Source organism: Aethalodelphis obliquidens, unplaced genomic scaffold, assembly GCF_003676395.1.
Source record: "Aethalodelphis obliquidens isolate GAN/ISIS:26980383/991018 unplaced genomic scaffold, ASM367639v1 scaffold3, whole genome shotgun sequence".
NCBI classification, from domain to species: Eukaryota; Metazoa; Chordata; class Mammalia; order Artiodactyla; family Delphinidae; genus Aethalodelphis; species Aethalodelphis obliquidens.
The window spans coordinates 15031338-15052142 of record NW_020837947.1 but is presented as its reverse complement, the minus strand read 5'-3'; the positions used below and the strand labels follow the sequence as shown (position 1 = coordinate 15052142).

The following is a 20805-nucleotide window of genomic DNA, read 5'->3' as shown; positions in this document are numbered from 1 at the left end:
ATCAGCGTTTTCTGAGAGCCCCCTGTGTGCCCAGATCCAGGCCCTAAGGGGTTACAAAGAAGCATGTGGCCGATTCAGCCCTCATCCTCTTCAGAAGGTGGGTGGGAACAGTACTTATATTTCTGAAATTCAGAGAATTGTTAGTAACTCATAGACACCATAGGAAATTGGAAGCAAACATCCATGAGCTGAGTTTGTCTTGAGCCGTATTGACCTTTTCAGAGCCTTCAGTATGATTCTGGTTTTCTAGATATTCTGTCTAAAGAAAAAAGTGTGTTTCCTTCCCCAGTGTGCCCGTTTTCGTGAGTGGAAGGGGAGGGTATCTTATAATAAGACTGACAGGGGGTGGAGGGGGGAGATGACCTCATGGGCTCGAGGGCGAGCCGTTTCCCCTCGCGTCCCAGTGAAAGGCGCAGTCAGCCTCCGGCGGGCCTCTGTCAGGAAGTGTATGTGTGGGAACCTGGAAGGGTGGGGCTGCCCTCTGTGGGCAGGACGTTACACTTCTTCCTCTTCCTGGCCACATTTCCCACAGCGGTCATGGTCACGGCTCAGCTTCCTGTCAGGGAAAACCCTGCCTACTGAGCGTCCACCTGCTACAACCGGCAAACTAAGGACAGCAAAGTATTCCCTGCTGCTGCAAAACCTTGAGTTCCCATGCAGACCCCTTAATCATGGTACCCAGGGCCTCAGACATCAGAAGCAAAGACGGAGCCGTTCTTTGTGGGGTTGAGGGGACAGGAAGCTGCTGCCTCGGCCGATCTTGTTCTGGGCCAGAACCTCACAGGCGAGTGAAGTGTGCGAGTCTGGGGTGGAGAGAAGACGAAGCAATGTCATGGAACGGCTGCTGCAGCCAGGGTGGCCTTGGGGTTAGAGCAAGGAAGGAGGCTTCAGGGGAGGGTGAGGGGGTCGGGCAGCCCAGTGGGTTTGGAGACGAGGGGTGGGCATTGATTCTCCTCATCCAGCAGACTACAAGCTGGCCACACACACTGTGCTGGCCGCAAAAGTACTGAAGGTCGCAGACTTCAAGAAGCCCGCAGTCAAGGAAGTTCGTTTCTTCAGACCTTCCTTGATCAATTCCAGGCTGATGAGGTCATGGAAACACCCTAAATGTCCATCAACAGATGAATGGATAAAGAAGATGTGGCACAGACATACCATGGAATATTACTCAGCCATAGAAAGGAACGACATTGAGTTATTTGTAGTAAGGTAGATGGACCTAGAGTCTGTCATACAGAGTGAAGTAAGTCAGAAGGAGAAAAACAAATACCCTATGCTAACACATATATATGGAATCTAGAGAAAAAAAAAAGGTTCTGAAGAACCTAGGGGCAAGACAGGAATAAAGACACAGACATAGAGAATGGACTTGAGGACACGGGGAAGGGGAGGGGGAAGCTGGGATGAAGTGAGAGAGTGGCATGGACATATATACACTACCAAATGTAAAACAGATAGCTAGTGGGAAGCAGCCGCAGAGCACAGGGAGATCAGCTCGGTGCTTTGTGACCACCTAGAGGGGTGGGACAGGGAGGGAGGGAGGGAGATGCAAGAGGGAGGAGATATGGGGATATATGTGTGTATATATATATATATATATATATATATGTATAGCTGATTCACTTTGTAATAAAGCAGAAACTAACATAACACTGTAAAGCAATTATACTCCAATAAAGATGTTAAAAAAAAAATTCCAGGCTGGTGGGGGGAGCTCGAGAAAATGCAGGCCCCCCGGCACTGTCATAGACCTAGGGGAGCAGTCATTTCAGGGTGAGCCCCGGGAATCTGTATTTTATAAGGTGTTTCTGATGTGCAGTGAGGTCTGAGGCAGCTGGTTGAGTGGGGCAGACGTCCATGGCCGCAGCAGAGGGGGACAAGCTCTGTGGTTCTTGCGCCCGGGGACTGTGAGAACAGAGGAGCCGTAGCCACGGGAGGGTTCAGGGCTGGGGTCTGGGGAGTTTTATTTCAAGTATCCGTTGGCTCCGTTCACCTCCTTTCTCACGTATGTCCGTCTTACCTTGGTGGCTGATAACAACAGCTGTGCGGGGTCCTCAGAGTCTGAATTAGGGCAGTTTGCTGTGCTTCTGGCCACGAGCCCTGTGTCTCCCACCATGGACTTCTCATTGGCCCACTGGGGACGGGTGTCTGCAGGGACCTCATATACGTGGCAGCACTAACGATCGACCCGCAAAGAAAAGCTCCATCTGGGGGCATTAGTGGATCTCTAGAGTCTTCAGAGCAGATCTTTTGCTTCCAGCATCACTGTGTTATCTCCACCACCTCACCCTGAGGATGGGGCCGGGTGGCTTCTGCTCCTCCTGATAGCTCCTCTCCTGGAATCCCTACCACCCTGCATTCCCGCGTCTAGTCTCCTACAACTGGACACAGAATCCCCTGAGAGATGACTCAGGGTAAATGCACCCACCACGTTCCTGCCTCCTGACTGTCCCCTGATGAATTGCAAGTGACGCTGGACCATCCTCAAGACCCCTGCTTAATCCCTCACCTCTAAGCCGGGACCAGACCCCAGGCTCCAGTAACTGGCTCCCTGCTGTCCTTCCTTGATGCCGCCCCACTCCCACAGGGGGTATCCCCAGCAGAAGGCAGGTTCAAGCTGTCTTTGTGACTCTGGGGGTCCCCGGAACTGAGAGACTATTGAAGGCTTCTTTCCTCTTTCCCCTAAAGGGCAGGTGGCATTGCTCCCTGAGCAGTTCTCCCCTGAACCCCAGCAGAGCCTGGCTCAGCCCTGGGAGGTGGAGGGCGCTGCCCACGGCAGAGGGAGCCCCCGCTCCAGTGAGGAAGTGGGAGACGCACCTCAGGGAGAACCAGGACCTGTCCTCTCAGCAAACGCTGCCCCTCCCTGACCGCAGACTCTGCCCCAGGTGCGTGTCTGAACCCCTCCTGAGGTCAGGGAACAGAGAGTAGAACCAGCAGCTTCCTACTCTTAGACCATTTCAAATCCCATCCTTCATTTCCGCCTTCCCTCCATCTGCCATGATACCAAAGTTTTTCTGCAGTTTGGAAAAGTCAAAATAATAAGCAAATGAGGGCAATTTTGACTAATTGAATCCATAAAATATGTATCCCAAAACACTACTGCGTTTTAGTACACTGGAGGCTCTTTAAAAGAAATATTGTAAATGGATATGGAGGGATTTGGGGAATTTCCCCTCCTGCAAAAACAGTCTTGAGCCTATTAGATAAGGTATAGCTGGGGAAGAGAGGAGTGAAGCCAGGTAATGGGTCGTTCCATCTACTCCAACTGTGTAATCCGTAATAGTCATTAGGACAGAAAATAATATCAAAAGCCTCAGCCTGCCTATAATTAATTCAGGCTAAATGAATATAGCATACCAAGGGGGTTCCAGAACTTTCTACCCCTTGCCCCTCCCACAGCTTTAAGGCAATCCTCGGTCTCTAACCAATGTGCACCTGGCATCTTGGCCAGGAGGGGGCATATGTGAGCAGTGTACTCTATGCCTGACGTTCAGGTCCCACCCACCAGTCTGAGGCAACTCCAGCTAGCTCACCAGGAGAGAGAAAAGAATTAGGTCATCGGAATCAATTCATTTTTTTAAAGTTCTCGAGCATTGACATGATTGTGAATTTTTATTAAATCCCCTTAATCAACTTTCCTCATCCACAAAAGCTGTTATGATTCTGTGACGTGAACACCCAGACATTAGAAATACTTTTCAGAAACAAATTCTGTTTATCTAGACGACTGGTTCTTTTTGGAAAAACAATGGTCTGATAGCTGTTCCAATTTAGGAGAGAAAATAAGCTGGGAAAAGAGAAATAGATACACAGGTACATGCCCCCCTCCACATATACAGTCATTTTTGTCTGTTTGGGGGGTTGGGTTTTTTTTTATTTTATTGAGGTATAGTTGATTTACAATGTTGTGTTAATTTCTGCTGTACAACAAAGTGACTCAGTTATACATATATAGCTTCTTTTTCATATTCTTTTCCATTATGGTTTATCACAGGTACACAGTCTTTTTTTTTTTTTTTTTTTTTTTGCGTTACGCGGGCCTCTCACTGCTGTGGCCTCTCCCGTTGCGGAGCGCAGGCTCCGGACGCGCAGGCTCAGCGGCCATGGCTCACGGGCCCAGCCGCTCCGCGGCATGTGGGATCCTTCCGGACTACGGCACGAAACCGCATTGGCAGGCGGACTCTCAACCACTGCGCCACCAGGGAAGCCCTACCACTCAGTTTTGTTTTTGCTGTTTTCTGCTTTTTCTCGGCTCATCTCCCACTTTCCCTGGGCCTCCTGAGGGAGGATCAACAACACAAGGGTGAGCGTGTGGGTGGAGGACGGGGCAGGTGGAACTGCCCGGACCTGTCTGTCTGGGGTGTAGCACCATCGCAGGTGGGTGGGAGCCTCCTGACGGTGGCAGCCTGACAGGGCTATCTACCCCCTCCCGGCCGCCCAGCGGGGCTATGGCCACCTGGGGTCCACAACCGTGGTGGGAGCTCTGGTCAGAGGATGGAGGAATCGCAGCTCTCCCCGAAGGGCAGAATCCAGACTTCTGTTCTCCAGAGTCAAGATGGAATTCAGACTCAGGGTAGGTTTGTGACTTTGCTATGACTGCATGATTTCCTTTTTAAAGAGTTCAGGAAGGTGATAATGAGCTTACAAGCTTTCTCCCCCTTCAAATAGAGTTGACAAATCTAGAATCTGCTTTTCTTCTTAGGTTATTATAAATCATGGCTAACTCATGGCAGGAGGTTCATTTTCTCTTTTCCTAGTCAAAGACACAGGGACGTTCAGTGATCACACAGTAAGAGATCATTATCCCCCCTTATTTTCCTTCAAAGGCTTTTATTTTAAGATGTAATCCTTGTTCTATGATACGTGTATTTGACTAATAAGACAGAAGAGGTTTATTGGCTTTGGCAAATTGTAGTCTAAATCGTATCACTTTATTACTTCTGGTATGGGCAATGGTAAAAGTAGTTAGCTTCTGTGGATAAACAACAAGGTCCTAATGTATAGCACAGGGAACTATTGATATGTTCAATATCCTGTGATAAACCATAATGGAAAAGAATATTAAAGAAGGATGTCTGTATGTGTATAACTGAGTCACATTGCTGTACAGCAGAGATCAGCACAACATTGTAAATCAACTATACTTCTATAAAAAAAAGTAGTTAGCTTCTGGGTTTCCCCATTAATTATATTTATTTTCTGCTACTTTTTGTTTTGAGGCAGCAATAGAACTCGTGACCAAAATGTAGCTCTCCTGTTAACTTAGCTCCAAATTTTTGAAAGAAATTTGCATTGGAATGAAAAACTTTGGAAATTCCTAACCTCATTCTGCTCTGTCTAGACCTTGGAATTTTTTTTCTTTTTTTAATTTATTTACTTTTTTTTGGCTGTGTTGGGTCTTCGTTGCTGCGCGTGGGCTTTCTCTAGTTGCGGCGAGCAGGGGCTGCTCTTCATTGTGGTGCGTGGGCTTCTCATTGCGGTGGCTTCTCTTGTTGCGGAGCACGGGCTCTAGGCACCTGGGCTTCAGTAGTTGTGGCACATGGGCTCTAGAGCGCAGGCTCAGTAGTTGTGGCACATGGGCTTAGTTGCTCCGTGGCATGTGGGATCTTCCCGGACCAGGGATCAAACCCATGTCCCCTGCATTGACAGGCAGATTCTCAACCACTGCGCCACCAGGGAAGTCCCCTAGACCTTGGACTTCTTAATGATACTTACTTAGAAGGGAACTCTTTGGTCTTGCTGATGAGTGACCTATGAGAGAAGCACGGAGCTAACAGAGGAACCAGGGGTGAGCCCAGAAGGAATCAACTCCCAGGGGTGTTCTGAGCTGGACTGCTGCCCCTCAGAAGGCTTCTATCTGACCCAGAGCCCTGAGAGGTTCCCAAGCAGTAACTGCTAACCGTTCTGTCATTTCAACAAATATGTATTGGAAGCCAGTACGTGCCAGGCATTTTTCGAGATACTGCCTTACTCTGGCCTCTTGCTAACCTACAGTGGAGAGGTATGAAAATCAAAAGTTGTCATTTGTTTTGTTCTGATGGTGGTTTCCAACCATACTTTTCAGGCTGATGGTATTCAAGAAGAATCAAGCCAAGGGACTATTGTGAAAATGGTTTCACAATAAGTTTATTCATGGCAGATAGTCAATTCCTTATTTAACCAGATATGCAAAATATAGAAGGCTCAGCTGTGTTCTAAACGGCCAGAAGAGTTAGTGATTATTGGTAACAACTGGCCTTCAGAAAGAAGTGTGAATCGTAATATTTCAAACATTGAGCGCCCAGTTGTTCTCCTAGTATATTTATTTAACAATATTCAGAGCTTTACAAGATGACAAAGTAATATGCTAACATGTGAGGGATTTCTTTTAACAGCTTTACTGAGATATAATTTACAGGCCATACAATTCACCCAATTAAAGGGTACAATTCAATGGTTTCTGTTACATTACATTATTCATTTTATAAGTTGTGGGAAAATCTATATAACACAAAATTTGCTCTTTTAACCATTTTAACGTGTACAATTTAGGGGTATTAATTACATTCATAATTTTATACCACCATCACCACTGTCTACTTGCAAAACTTTTTTGTCACCCCAAACAGAAATTCTGTAACCATGAAGCAGTAACTCCCCATTCTCCCCTGTCCCAACCTTTGGTAACCTCTAACCTACTTCTTGTCCCTAGGTATGTCCCTATTCTAGATATTTCGTATGAGTGGAATCATACAATATTTGTCCTTTCACGTCTGGCTAATTTCACTTAGCATAATGTTTTCAAGAGTCGACCACAGCATGTATCAGAACTTCATTCCTTTTTATGGCTGAAGGGATAGTATGTTTTCATTTCCTTCTGTTTTATTCTCCCTCCCATAACTATACCGTAATTTCTAACCTGCTCATAGAAGAATCTTCAGATATTTTTCAGTCTACTGGTATTTTTATATTTATTTGAAGTCTGAAGAGACTCTGAGGAAGGTATTGATTTTCAGTTAGCTCTTTAAAGGCAGGGGCCATAGATTCATCTTTTTACAAATCTTTTTTATCCCTAATGTCTAGTCCAGGTCCTGGCCTAGAATAATTATTCAGCAAATCTATCTTGAGATGGACAGATGAATAGTTTATAAGATTTTACTTTTAGGTACCAGGAAAGAGATTTTAAATAAAAAATAATATAACCTTTATGCTTTAGTTCTTTATTTTCTGGAGCAATGCTATTTTCTTTGGACGTAAAAATTGCTAACTGCAATTATTTCACACTCCATAGATCACTGAATATCAGAGTAGATGTGTTATATAATATAAATATTTAACTGTGACATGTCAAAAGTTAACTTAGGAAATCTGGTAATGCCTAGTTCATACTAATTTAGAGACTATTTGGTGGTGTTTTGTTTTGTTTTGTTTTGTTTTGAGGGTGATCTGAGTATCCCAGCTGCTAAGCAGTGTGGTGTCAATCAAGTCTTCTCAACTCATAGCTGCTCGTGGTGCTGTCTACATAGCTATTCTTTCTCAGTGCTGGGCTCAGGAGCTGGGAACAGTGAAACTGAAACAGAAGCTGCTACAAGTTGGAGAAGCTCTTAGACACCTCACTGGAGTAGGGAAACTGTAGACGAGGATGGATGTGGGTGATTCACAGTGTTCACCTTTAAATACAAAATGTAACTATGTTTCTGCCAGCTCTGTCCAAATAAGTAAGGATGTATGTGCATGTATATCTGGGCAGTCCACCACTCAGCGCACTAAAATGTGCTCTCGTTGTGCTTTGACTATTCCAAAAGTTGTGAAGGACATGAGAGAAAGGAGGAGGAATGCAAAATGAAGCCTTGGACTAGGAAGTAACTCATCAAAGGATACCTTTTCTGTATATGATTCCCCACCCACTTTCTCAATATCTAACCAAGAATAAACATTTGCACATTTTATTTTTTTAATTTATTTTACTGAAGTATAGTTGATTTACAGTGTTGTGTTAATTTCTACTGTATAGCAAAGTGATTCCGTTATACATATGTATACATTCTTTTTCATATTCTTTTCCATCATGGTTTATCCCAGGATATTGAATATAGTTCCCTGTGCTCTACAGTAGGACCTTGTTGTTTATCCATTCAGTATGTAATAGTTTGCATCTGCTCATCCCAAACTCCCACTCCATCCCTCCCCTCCCCTCCTCTCCCTTGGCAACTGCAAGTCTCTGTGTTCTCTAGGTCTGTGAGTCTGTTTCTGTTTCGTAGATAAGTTCATTTGCATTTGCCCATTTTAAGTTGCAACTAAGTGACTTGCTTTGTTGAGTGAAATCATGCCCACTTTAGTGCATGCACTATTTCAGAAATTCTATTCTTCAGTGAAGCTCCTGTGAACACCCAAAAAACCTGGCCGTGTTGCTCATTTGCAGGATAGCAGAGGCAGCACCCACCATTCACTTTGCCTGTGATCCTCCCTCCTTATCTAGATGCTGAGCTCAGTCAGAGCTCCATGGCTTGATACCCTAAATCCACCATGGCCAGTGTCCTATATAGGGTAGGCACTCAATGGTTATTTGATAGCCGGGCCTTCAGAAACATGACTGCAAAATGTTATCAAGTAAGGAGCCTGGTTTTCATAGACGGCCTGTATAATCTATCTTGATGCCTTGTAAGTCATACCAGGAACTTAAGTTAGTATTGCTTTTCACATTTCAAAGGCATACAGACTACCATTGGCCTCAATATAAAATAATAATTTCTGACTGTGGGACTCTATACCCTGTAGTCGAAAAGAAACCCCTTCCTTCCTCATTTCTCGGTGACAGCCTCTAATCATCTTTGAGTAATTTTTAAGATTCTTTCTAAACCACCATTTCCTTCATTATGTCGGCTGGGGAACAGCTTCTCCTTGTATGAATGGAATGGTTCTCATTCCTTTCCAAGCTCAACCACCCACCTAGAAAGAAAAGGTAGCTGTAAATCTCAACCAACTTTCTTTTTCAACAATTATTCTGGGAGCAAAGTCAGATGATAAAGTCAGCTCACCACCAAATATTTATTGAGGACCTGGGAGAAGTTTCAGGTAACCATTAAAGAGAATATAAGTTCTACCCAAACCTGATTCCCCAAGTGCTTTGTGATTTCCATACTTAAGGAACGGTGGGAAGAGCATCCCCAGGGCAGACACTAGCCTGAGCAAAGGCCCAGAGGTATGAAAAGCTAGAGTATCCCTGGGGAGTGTTGAGTGTTCCAATATGGCTGCAGTACCTGCCCAGACCCTAGAAGGCTAAGTGCTAAGATAAGGAGTATCTGCTTGATTCGTAGACCATAGGGAACTGTATCAAGCTTTCCTGGCAGAGAGTAACCTACATTCTGAGTTTTAGAAGAGAGCCATGTAGAGATGGCTTGAGGAAGAAAGAAATTGAATTTAGCAAGATATTATTAAAGAGGTCATTGTAAAGATTCAGCCCCAAACTATGAAACTGACAGTAAGGAGAGGAAGGATGGAAAGAAGAGACAGAAACTTAACTGATTCCGTTTTACGGCCTGTGGACCAGTTATCATGGCAGTTGTTTATTAAGCTCTATTGTCTCAATGTTTGTCCCCATGGGATTTTAATTTATGGAAGCGACTGAGAGACTAATGCCACTAAAAGATTTGTATTACTTACATTTCCCAAGGGGGGTGGGGGTGGCTGGCATGCCATGCGGGGCCACATGGGGAAGCACCAGTGTTGGCCAGGAGGCAGAAAGAAATGAGAGGAAAGCCTAGGCCAAACTTTATTGGGGTTTCCGTGGGATTGCCCGTGAAGGGCAGGGCAGGGTCCACAGTTTAGGATTGACTCGTTTGAATAATTCCAGCTGGCCTTGGAGCATAGGGGCTTCCCCTGGTTGTCTGGTACCTGGCCCTGGGGTTTTGTGTGAGAGTTAGATAAGGGAGTGGTTCAGAGATCACTGGATCACAGGGGAGAAGTAAAGAACTTTGGCTATTTGTTTGGTCCTACAATTAATGGATACTAAATAGACAAATACAGAATCTAAGAAAACACGAGCGTGAAGATCTCTCTACATATATCAGGACAGTTGGCTAAATGCTGTATATGGATTATCTCACTTAATCCTCTCAGCGATCTGCAGTAAGTACCACATTGTCCCCATTTTACACGTGAAGCAACTGAAACCTAAAGGGGTTCAACAATTTACCCACGTTCATGTAGGTAATGATTTTTCCAGCCAGATTCAATCCTACTCCACCCCCTGCTACGAAGCTCTGCCCCACATAGTCTTCTCCACTCGATTATTCCTCACTCTGGACTCAGGATGTGAGACTAGTCCTGCTGAAAAAGGAGTGGTGGAAACTTATAGAAGCTTCCCCAGGGCTCACTGGACTGGGGAACAGAGGTGGGTTCATGGGGTTTACTGTCTCTCTGTAAGTCTTCCTATTTCTACCTGCGTTGTCAGAATAGTGTGAAGATGTGTTTGCCTACTGGTGGCGCACCGTTCAGCACGTTATAATAAGCAAATAAATAAAATGTGTGACTTAAGCACTGTCTCCTCCCTTCCCGGAAACTGATTCTTGACTTTTGGCTTTTTTCTCTCTGATCATTTTAACTCTGGGACTTGGAAGCTCTCGTGTCAGCAAACAAAGCCTTTGGCAGACCCTTTTCCCCCCCGTGTCATGAGCCAGTGATCCAAATTGCCTATGCAGGAGGCTCTGAATTCCCTGGGTTAGACTCTGAGGTCCTGCATCAGTAACTACCCCGTTTGGTCAGTGTCCAGCACAGTTCCTTGGATCAGCCAACCCGGTCTGCGTGAGGTCTGTCTCTTCACAGCTTCCATGGCTTTGTTTCCTAACACTTGGCTGCCTTCTCAGCACCTCTCTCCACACATCTTCATGCATCACTTCCACGAAGAGCCAGCTTGGTGCTCAGCCTCTGTAGGAGGGTGTCCACAGCACACATAAATCATGCAACCACGTCCAGGAAGCACCTACTTGGCACAAAGCCATGAGGGGGACACAGAGCCATGAGGGGGTTACCAAGCCATGAGTGGCCCCAGTCAGGATCTCAGGGAGCTTGTGACTAGCTGGAGAGGCAGGGTGAAATGGTAAAAGATGCAAATAACACTTCAGAAGATGGAGGCTATGTCACACAAGAGGTCAGAAGTTATTCCCCACCAAATTGGTACCGCTTTGTATGTAGTTATTGCTTCACTCATCTACATCTTTCTACGCACTCCTGATAGTTTATCTGGGAGCTTTCACTCTTGAACTGGGCTGTGACCCATCAGAGAGAGGCATCACAAGTCTAGTTTACAAGAGCCTTTGCAGAAGGAACATGGCAGCATTCCTGTTTTCTAACCACGATTAGGCCAGTTATGCGGGAACAGTCCCTGTCCTTACGTGCAGAGCTTGGCTGCATGGACTTAGCATAGCAGAGGGGGTAAATGTTTCAGCCCCAGAGTTAGACTGTCTGGCTTATATACCAGTTTTATCACTTCATTGTTATATGACTTTGAAAGTTACTTCATCTCTTTGTGCCTCATTTTCCTCAAGTGCAAAATAGGGATGATAGCAATACCTACCTTTTAGAGTTGTTATGAGAATTAAATGAGATAGGTTTTTTTAAAAGCTTAAATATGGTACCTGGCACATAGTAAAAACATATTACTGTGTGGTCCTCATGACTGAGTGATTCCCACCTTTTAGAGGTTTTCTAGTTGATTCCTAGTAACTGGAACTGTCTTATCCTTATAAGTCATCAGTTTCATTAACCTTCTCTGCTAGTAAATTTTACAAAACCAAAGTTTAAAAACTTGAGCACAAGCATTTCCCCTGGAATACTGGAACTGTTGGTATTTCATTATTTCTACCTGGACATTTTAATAGCCAACAATGGCTTTGAAAAGAACTAGGAAGACATGCAGCGTCTGTCAGTCTCCATATTGGAGTTTCTGTTGTGTTTTTGTTTCCATGTGAACTTGATTTTTTCTAAAGTTTATAAGCCTTTTGCTGCATGGTGAGATTCAGCAACAAGTTTCTGGTCCAAAGAGCAATATTTGTCCTACTTGAAAATCGACCCTGGTTTCCATTTTCTTTACAGAGAAGTTGCTCAATGCTTTGTGATTCCAGAACGTGGTTTTAGCTTGAGGTTTCCACAAATGTAATTTTTTCATGTGTGATCATTTTGAAAAACTATTTAAAAGCTGCAGATATAGCACATTGTCCTTTGGCTTTTGTTTTGTTTTGTTGGTGGTTTTATTTTTTGTTTTGTTGATGCTGAGTTGCCTTTAGTTGGTCTTCGTTTGAGATAAGGGGTAGAAAATATTAGGATTTTACTTCAAAGATAGCTCTGATCTATAGACTAGGATCCTAGACTGCAGAAAGTATTTCTTCCTTGTTGAGAAAACTGTTGATTCCCCTTTCCTTGAAATGTTAAGGTACAGGGCATTGGTTAAGGACACAGATCTGGATAGAATCCTGGCTCCTGTGCTTCCACTTGCGTCCCTTTGGACTTGTTACATAGCTTGCCTAAGCCTCGAATTGCCCAGCTTTGAAACTGGGACAACTGAATGCTTGTAAGGGCCGGATGAGACCTTGTCATTCTTATAAGGATCACCAAGTGTTCATGGCAGTGCTGAACAGACACAAGCTCGCCAACATCCATGACTGCTGTTTCGCAGAAGTCCGACCTGAGAGTTTCTACGAGGAACTCTACCTGGCTCTTGAAAACAAAATGTGCCCCTCTTGAATGGAGGAGATTTCGTGTGAAAATATCCGTAAAGTAACCAAGGGTTCCTACTGAAATCACTCTAGAAGGGGGGAGGAACCATTAAAAAAAAAAGAATTCAAATTTAGAAACTTCACCTTCAAAAAAGGTTAGTTTTTCATTTTCTTGACCACTTTCACAGCCAGTCAAATGAACCTGGGGTGCTCTTTATATAAGTTATGCAGAGAGTACAGAAAACAGGTATTAGCCTAAAATAGTGTCCAAAGCCTCGGCTATATATCAAGATGGTGATGAGGGAGAATTCAGATCACAGAGAATATTTTAGAATGTCTTCCCTCTGTAAATATTTTTAAAAGCCCATATATCTTTAAAATTTTTTCTTTGATGGCTTAAGTTGAAAGTCTAGAGAGTCTGGCAGTGGAATTCATGCTAAAACCAGGAGACCGAAGTGATGCCCCTGGCGGTGATCGCTCTGTGTGGAAGATATTTCCCCCCCTCTCCCCAAAGCCCTGAGCCACTTTAAGGCCTGCGGTGATGGCAGGCTGCCAGCTCTGGGGGAAAAAAAAACACCTGCAGTTTTCATTTGAAATCAGAGGATGACACTTAGACACTTCTTAATCTTGCACCAAACACTTCAACTATCTAGTTACACACACACATCACACGAATGCACACATGCCTGGCCTTCTTCGGGCAGCACCAGTGCTGGGTCCAGGGTCTGTTTTCTTCAGCTCCATCTCACTGTGTGGGTGTTTCTGAACAACAGCATCTCTATCCAAAATGCATGAAAGGAATCTTTAGCCAACCAGGATTTGAAAAATGAATCACTGATTCATGAGCATCATTTTACAAGTGCTTTTTTAAGTCCAAAATACAAGAAATCATCTGTGCAAAGGACAAAGGTCTCAAGGTAAGTACTCGTAATGTGTTGAGACGGAGTCCCCGAGTGGTGTTATGGGGGTGTCAGAAATCAAACATGAAAGCTGTTACAGAAGTGATTGTCTCTTTACTTGCGATCTGTAAAACAGAAGACTTTGCTGTATTTCCAAGAGTAAAATTACTTTTGAACTACCAAGAAAATATGCAAAAATTATGCTATGGCCAATGAAATATTTTTTGGTTTTGATTATTTGGGTGGGTTCCAATGATATACGTGTGTGTGTGTATATATACATATAGTGCTAAATTTTGCTAAAGATTGTTTGGAAACCATATGTTATTACCAAAAGTAGTTTTTTGTTTGTTTGTTTGGTTGGTTGGTTTTTTGGCCCTGACGCATGGCATGCGGGATCTTAGTTCCCCCACCAGGGATTGAACCCAGATCCCCTGCAGAGGAAGCATGGAGTCCTAACCACTGGACCACCAGGGAAGTCCCTGGAAGTATTGAATACTTTTTAATATATGAATACTTTTAAGCATTTAAAAATTTCTCCAGGAGCTGAAACAGAGTATATGTGATGATTTGATTCTGAAAGAGTAAGGATCATTACAATCTGTCAACTCTGGAGCTTAAAAAACATGGATACAATAGTATATTTTTGATGACTTAGGCCACAGAACAATTGGTCATGCCTTAGGCAATGGAGACAGAACTGATCTTGGAGTCAAGCCTACAGCTCTCTAGCTGTGTGCCTTGGGCGGGTTATTTGAGTTCTGTCTCTGTGTCCTCAGAATCTTTGAGGGGGCGCTGAGCTTAGGGCCCCAGCCCTTGAGGGAGTGAATCCTGGGTGGGCGGGGGCAAGGGGAGGGGAGTGGGGAGATTTTAGGACACTCAACTGGGATGTGAGTCAGGGCGCCTGGGGATGGGGTGGTGGCACCAGTGTGGTCCAGGACAAGCTTCTCCTATTTCAGAATCTTGCTCAAGGCTGGCCCAGGAAGGGAGGAGCCTTCTGTAGGAGTTCTGCTTGGTCATTTAGAATTCAGATGACCCCAGCGGAGGTCGTCAGCATTTTGAGTACCAGTGGAGGCGAGTGTGGCTTCTCCAACCCTTGAAACATCTGTTTACTCTGGCTGGACTGTCTGGGGGCAGATTGACACAGACAGCTCCCACCCTGCAAAGGGAAAATGCAGTGTTTTGTTTCCTAATATACCAAAGCTGCTTTTTTAGGGTGAAGAATCCAAAATGTCACCGCATCATTATCTGCTCAGGAAAGTAGTTCTGTTCCCTTCTAACAGACCTGGAGAATCTACTTCTTGTGAACTTCTAAAGACATTTGGTTCTTCCAGTGGGCTGCTGCTGGGTTTTTTTATTTTATGTTTATATTTCAGCTAAAGAGCAAATGTTGGCAGATCAATTGTGTTATACCCACTTTGAAAGATAGTTGTTAGTTAAGGAAGCTGTTGTGTTAATGATTTGACTCCCCAACCTGACTGTATATTATGCAAATGAGATACAGAGGAAAACCTCACCTATTCCAGCTAATTGAAACATTCCATTTTAGTATTTCCAAATACATACATAAGAAAACAGAGTATGCTCACGGAAAAATATTTTGGGATCCTTTAAGGAGTTGATAAGACTAATTTATAATGAACACAATATGGGGAAATGTAACAAAATCCAATTACTCCAAGCCAGGCAACACAGAAAGTTCTAAAGCTCCTCGCTTATCCTTTTATGACAGTTGTGCAGATTGTGTGTTTGCACAAGGACAGGACTGTGTGCAAGTCTTGAGTTCACCTCTCACTTTAAAAGAGGCTAAGTGGCTTCATGATAAGTGTTCATATCTATAGATGATTTGGAAAACAGGTTAATCCGATTACAGTTGCTAAGCTCAGTCTCTGAAAAAAAATTTAAGTTCTTTTTTCAGGGAGAGTCTTATCATGTACACAAGTTGGGAGCTTAACATTTATCTTCTTCTCACGGCTAGTACATATAAAGGCAAATTTCAAAGTAACATCAGATGATAGTGATTGTGTTCATCGCCTTTACATCTTTTAATTTCTTCTCTTTGCTCGTATGTCCTTCACGACTAAAGTGTAACTGTCCTTAAAACTGGAGAAATTTGCATATATTCTGTGGATTGGCCCTCTGTCACTGTCCTGGTTTTGTTACCATACTATAGTTATGCAAGATGTTGGCGTTGGGGGAAACTGAGTGAAGGATACAGGAGACCTCCTTGTACTTTTTTTTTTTTTTACAACTTCTTATCGATTTATACTTATTTCAAAATTTTAAAAAATTGTAATGTAACTGTTCTCTAGAACATTTATCTGAGGTCTCTAGTGCCTAAGCAGGTAGTTCAATAAGATACTTTTGTTCAGTACGTGACTTCCATGTATTAAGTCCTGTAAGGTTTTTGTGGGTAACAGATAATTGCCTTGTAAATGTAGATGGATGTTCCATAAATGCTTCTTGAGGTCCATGGTCTCTAAATCACTTTGCTAATGGGGAAGAGAGACTTTTGGTGATGAGGTCTGTCTCCTTACTCAGGTCATGCCCTTTGGCCCTACCAACTTGCCCAAGCAAATGGACCCGTCCCCGGGCTCTCTTAAATATCGGGAGCGATAATGTTGAGAGCTAGCTGACATTCTTTGAGCCCCTAGTATGTGCCAGGCTCCGTCATGCCTTATACTCCTTAAATCACTTAAGCCTCAGAACACCCCAGGATGGCACGAAAATGAAGCAATTTTAAATGTGGCAAGTTTAAATGATCATTAAATAATGTCCCTACTTTCTGAAGAGTTCACTCTGCTAGGAATCTTAACGAAAGGCAATGGATCCTCTCAGCTAAACAAATAAACACAAAAATTTCCTTTTGATTTTTAATGCAAACAAAAGAAAACTTTGAAATTGTCTCATCATCCCCTTCTGAGAATAAATACTGGCAATTATCCATGACCCCTGCTTGTTGCTAACTCCTGCTATGTTTAGGATTGAAAGAGCCAAATTTCAGATCACATGTTTTGGTAAATAGCTCAGGGTGAGAATAATATTTACTATCGGCAGTAAGCAGCTTTGTATTGTTTCAGATTGGTGACGTGCAGGGGTAGGTGGAGAGGGTCAGAAGCGAGTTCCAGTATCATAGTGAATCACGGTATAACGTGCCTGCCAGCAAGAAACTTTCAGATGTCTCAGCTACATTAGGAGGAGGACAGCGTTCGCTACCTGTGCTTGGGGCTGCTCGAGCAAGCTGACCAGCCTCTCTCTGACACTCCCATTATAGGGCAGCTGGTATCCACCATTTATCGGGACGATGCGAAGTGAGGAGAACAGAGGCCTCATCCTGGCTCAGTCACTAACTAGGTCATTGATTCTTTTTTTTTTTTTTTTCTTTTGACCATGCTGCGCGGCATGCAGGATCTTATTTCCCCAGCCAGGGACTGAACCCGGGCCCCCTGCATTGGGATCGCGGAGTCTTAACCACTGGACTGCCAGGGAAGTCCCTTTTTTAAAATTTTATATTGAAGTATAGTTGATTTACAATGTTGTGTTCGTTTCTGGTGTAGATCATTGATTCTTAAAACATGTTCCCGGGCTTCCCTGGTGGCGCAGTGGTTGAGAGTCCGCCTGCCGGTGCAGGGGACGCGGGTTCGTGCCCTGGTCCGGGAAGATCCCACATGCCGCGGAGCGGCTGCGCCCGTGAGCCATGGTCGCTGAGCCTGCGCGTCCGGAGCCTGTGCTCCGCAACGGGAGAGGCCACAGCAGTGAGAGGCTTGCGTACCACAAAAAACAAACAAACAAACCAAAAAACCACAAAAAACATGTTCCCAAAACCAGCAGCATCAACACCATCTGGGGACTTGTTAGAAATTCTCAGGCCCTACCCCAGACCCACAGAATCAGACATTCTGGCGGTGGAACCAGCGATCTGTGCTTCACTGGGCTTCCAGGTGATTGTGAGGCCAGCGCAAGCTTGAGAACCGCTCGGCGAATTTACCCTGGGTGATCCCCTTTCCAGGCTTCAGTTTCTTCTTCTATAAAATGGAAGACTTCTATGTAGTAAGCTATTCCTAAGGCCCCCTCTCTGAACTCCAGGGCACACGTCCCAAGCGCTCTAATTCTATAAATCCGTGATGTAGATCTACACATCTGGAAGTATTGTATAGTGCACGAGGGGACAGGCTCTGAAATCTGACTGCCTGGGTTCAGATCCTGGTGCCCCCACTTGGTAACACTGTACACCCAAGCAACCTACTGAATTACCCTGTTCATTGTTCTCTTCCTCCATAAAATTGAGGTGATAACACCCATATCCTAAGGAGGTTGTGAGCAATCGATCTAAAACACACAGAACGGCACCTGACACAAAGGAAGGAACTCATACCTCAGGTATTAGCAGACCTGTGACTCTGCACCTAAAAAATTCTGGAACTTTGGAGATGGGAATTGTAGTTCTACAACTTTATTTCCTACACAGGGGCTATATATTAAAAATAGTCTTTAGCACTTGCTGAAGAAATAAGATAATAAATTATACATGTTGAAAATTTGTATTCATAGGAAGGCTTCACACTGGGGTATGTCTAAGGATGGCATGAAAACTGAATTTTTAAAGAATAAGCAATCATTCTTTAAGAAGACATTGGTTGTCATTACAATTCTGGCAATGAGGCTGCATGTAAGCCCTGTGATTGCTTCCATGTTATAACTGGAAAAAAATTAATAAAAGGAGTTCAGACTTATCTGTATTTGGGGTTCTTTTTAACCATTTGATTATTGTCTATCCATAACAGGAAGGAAACTAATATGATTGGGTGTCTGTTAGGTGGCACACACCATGATGGATGTTTTATAAGGGTCACTCACATCAATTCAATCGAATGGTAACCCTGCGAAATAAGATGGTCCTGACTTTAAAGAGACTGAGGTTGATTGAAATTAAAGTTCTTGATCACATAGTAAGTTATAGATCCAAGATTTGAGAGTAGGTTTATCTCAATCCATACTTCACCCCTTGGCATCACTAACTTAACTATTTGTTATACTTTTAAAACATAAAACTAAGTTTTCAACAAATGAGACACGGACATCTTTTGCTACTTCATAAGCACAACTGGACGACGCAGGAGCTGTCAAGAACTCTAGTATGTAGAGCACCTTCTGAAGGGCACTTGGAACCTCTCACCGTCAAAAGCGCTTCTTTTATTTGCACCTACAAAAATCAGAGGTCCTCACCTAAGCCTGTGTTTTGATCATCATTCTCCTTCTCCCTGTGTGGGCCTTCGGGTGAGACAATGGCCAGCATCCTTGGAAAGGTACCAAGCTGCCGAGGAGGGGAAGCCACACCTGGGTTTTCTGCCTCACAGAAGAGAAAACCGTACTATTCTTTATTGCATCTCACCTTCCCATCTCTTTCCCATGATTTTATTCAAAGTGAAAGCAAGTTGGGATACACAGATTCTCTACTGAGGGTTTTTAGACTTTGACTCAGTTAATACTTAAAATATAATTCTATTCTGTCCCTTAGAAAAGCTCTATTCTACTTGAAGAGTACTTCTTGGTGTAGAAAAAAAGTCAAGAAATGTTTTGCTTTTTTTTTTTACCCTTAATTTGGAGGTATGACAACATTCTTGGGGCACAGCTGTGGTATTACACCCTGGGAGTACATAAGAATCACTTTAAGAGAAAAAACCTAGTGCCCTGGTCTCACCCTCCAGAGAATATGCTGTTTCTGAAATAGCCCTTGATTATTGTTTAGTACCTTGACGTTTGAACACTTGTAGGATTTTGTGTAGCATCTTTACATAGTTGAACATACCTGGTGCCTTTGAATTTGCTTATATACTATTATATACTATTACTGTCCCTAATAAATTACTTTCAAGTTTCTTTTTAATTTGGCTGACTTAGTAGAATCTTCACTCTGGTGATTTTCATGAGGAGTTTAGAAAAGAGTTTAACGATAGCAAATATTTATTTTCTGTTGGCCCTTGAAGTTTAAAGTATCCTCAGTGGTTAATGGTCCAACTCCATTTTTTACCTGTTAGGATGTTGAAACTCAGTCTAGGTTGATTCTTTGAAATGAGGGAGGAGATGACCAGGATCCCAAGTGCAGACCTACTGGTGCCAACCCAGCCATCTCCACACCGGTGCCTGAGGGTTGGGGAATATCTACCACCCCACAAATGCACTCTTAAATTTATCATTGGCGTCAGACCCAAATCTTCATCTGGTCTCCTTACAACAAAATTGGTCAGATCTCATGTGGATCTCAAGGGGCCCTCTTATCCTTTCAGAACAAGCCCAAATGTAGAGACTCAAGTGGCTTTTCCTACAAAGCACCTCACCCTGGACTCCAACCTGATTTCTGACTAGTTCTAGGTATAGTATTATATTCCTTTTGGGGGGAGACTAATTTTAAGTGTTTGAGGTCGCTATTTTATCATTGATCCCATAAAGCTTTTCTTCTTTGGGGTGATAGAGTAGGGGAGGCTGAGGGAGGGGTTAGCGCGGCCTTGAGCTCCCCTGGAACAATGGTTCCCACCTTTATAATGCACAAAAATCACCCAGGGAGTGTAGTTACCAATGCTCATTCTGGGTTCCCATCTGTAAAGATTTCGATCTAGTGTTCTTGGGCAGGGTCCAGCAATCTTGTTGCTTATTGAAAATACAAGCTGATGGTGATTGTATTAACCAGCTCAGGCTGCCGTAACAAGATACCATAGACTAGGGGGGCTTAAATAACAGATATTTGTCTTCTCACATTTCTGGTGGCTGGAAGTCTAAGATCAGGGTGCCAGCAGGGGAGTTTCTGGTGAGGCCTCTTGTCCTGGCTTGCAGATGGCTGCCTTCTCACTGTGTCCTCACATGGCCTTTGCTCTGTGCAGAGTGGAGAGAGAAAGAGATCTCTGTTGGTTTTTTCTTCTTTTTTATTATGTGAGTTTCCAGTGTACAGCACCATAATTCAACATCTGTCTGCACTACAAAATGACCACCTCCACAGTCTAGTTACCATCAGTCACCATACAATTGACCCCCTTCACTCCTTTTACTTATCCCCCAGCCCCCTTCCTCTCTGGTAACCACTAATCTCACCTCTGTATTTATGAGTTTGTTTTTGCTTTATTCGGTTTGTTTGTTTGTTTTGTTTTTTTTATATTCTACATATGAGTGAAATTATGTGGTATTTGTCTTTCTCCTTCTGACTTATTTCACTTAGCATA

The 20805-nt window shown here is 43.7% G+C and overlaps 1 protein-coding gene across 7 annotated transcripts in view; it reads left to right on the top strand.

Moving 5' to 3' along the window:
- Nucleotides 1-20805, top strand: part of PLEKHG1 (pleckstrin homology and RhoGEF domain containing G1) — a 221316-nt gene that overhangs the window by 90145 nt on the left and 110366 nt on the right. For 3 of the 7 annotated variants that reach the window (XM_027083400.1, XM_027083409.1, XM_027083385.1), the window contains exon 1: nucleotides 4367-4573. The exons of 2 other annotated variants lie outside the window; for them this stretch is intronic. In XM_027083400.1, coding sequence (XP_026939201.1) covers nucleotides 4495-4573 — 79 coding nt within the window. In that variant the 5' untranslated portion in view covers nucleotides 4367-4494. Of the gene's footprint in view, nucleotides 1-4366; nucleotides 4574-20805 lie in introns of those variants that run through there. 2 more of the 7 variants (XM_027083450.1, XM_027083460.1) reach the window with 2 other exon arrangements.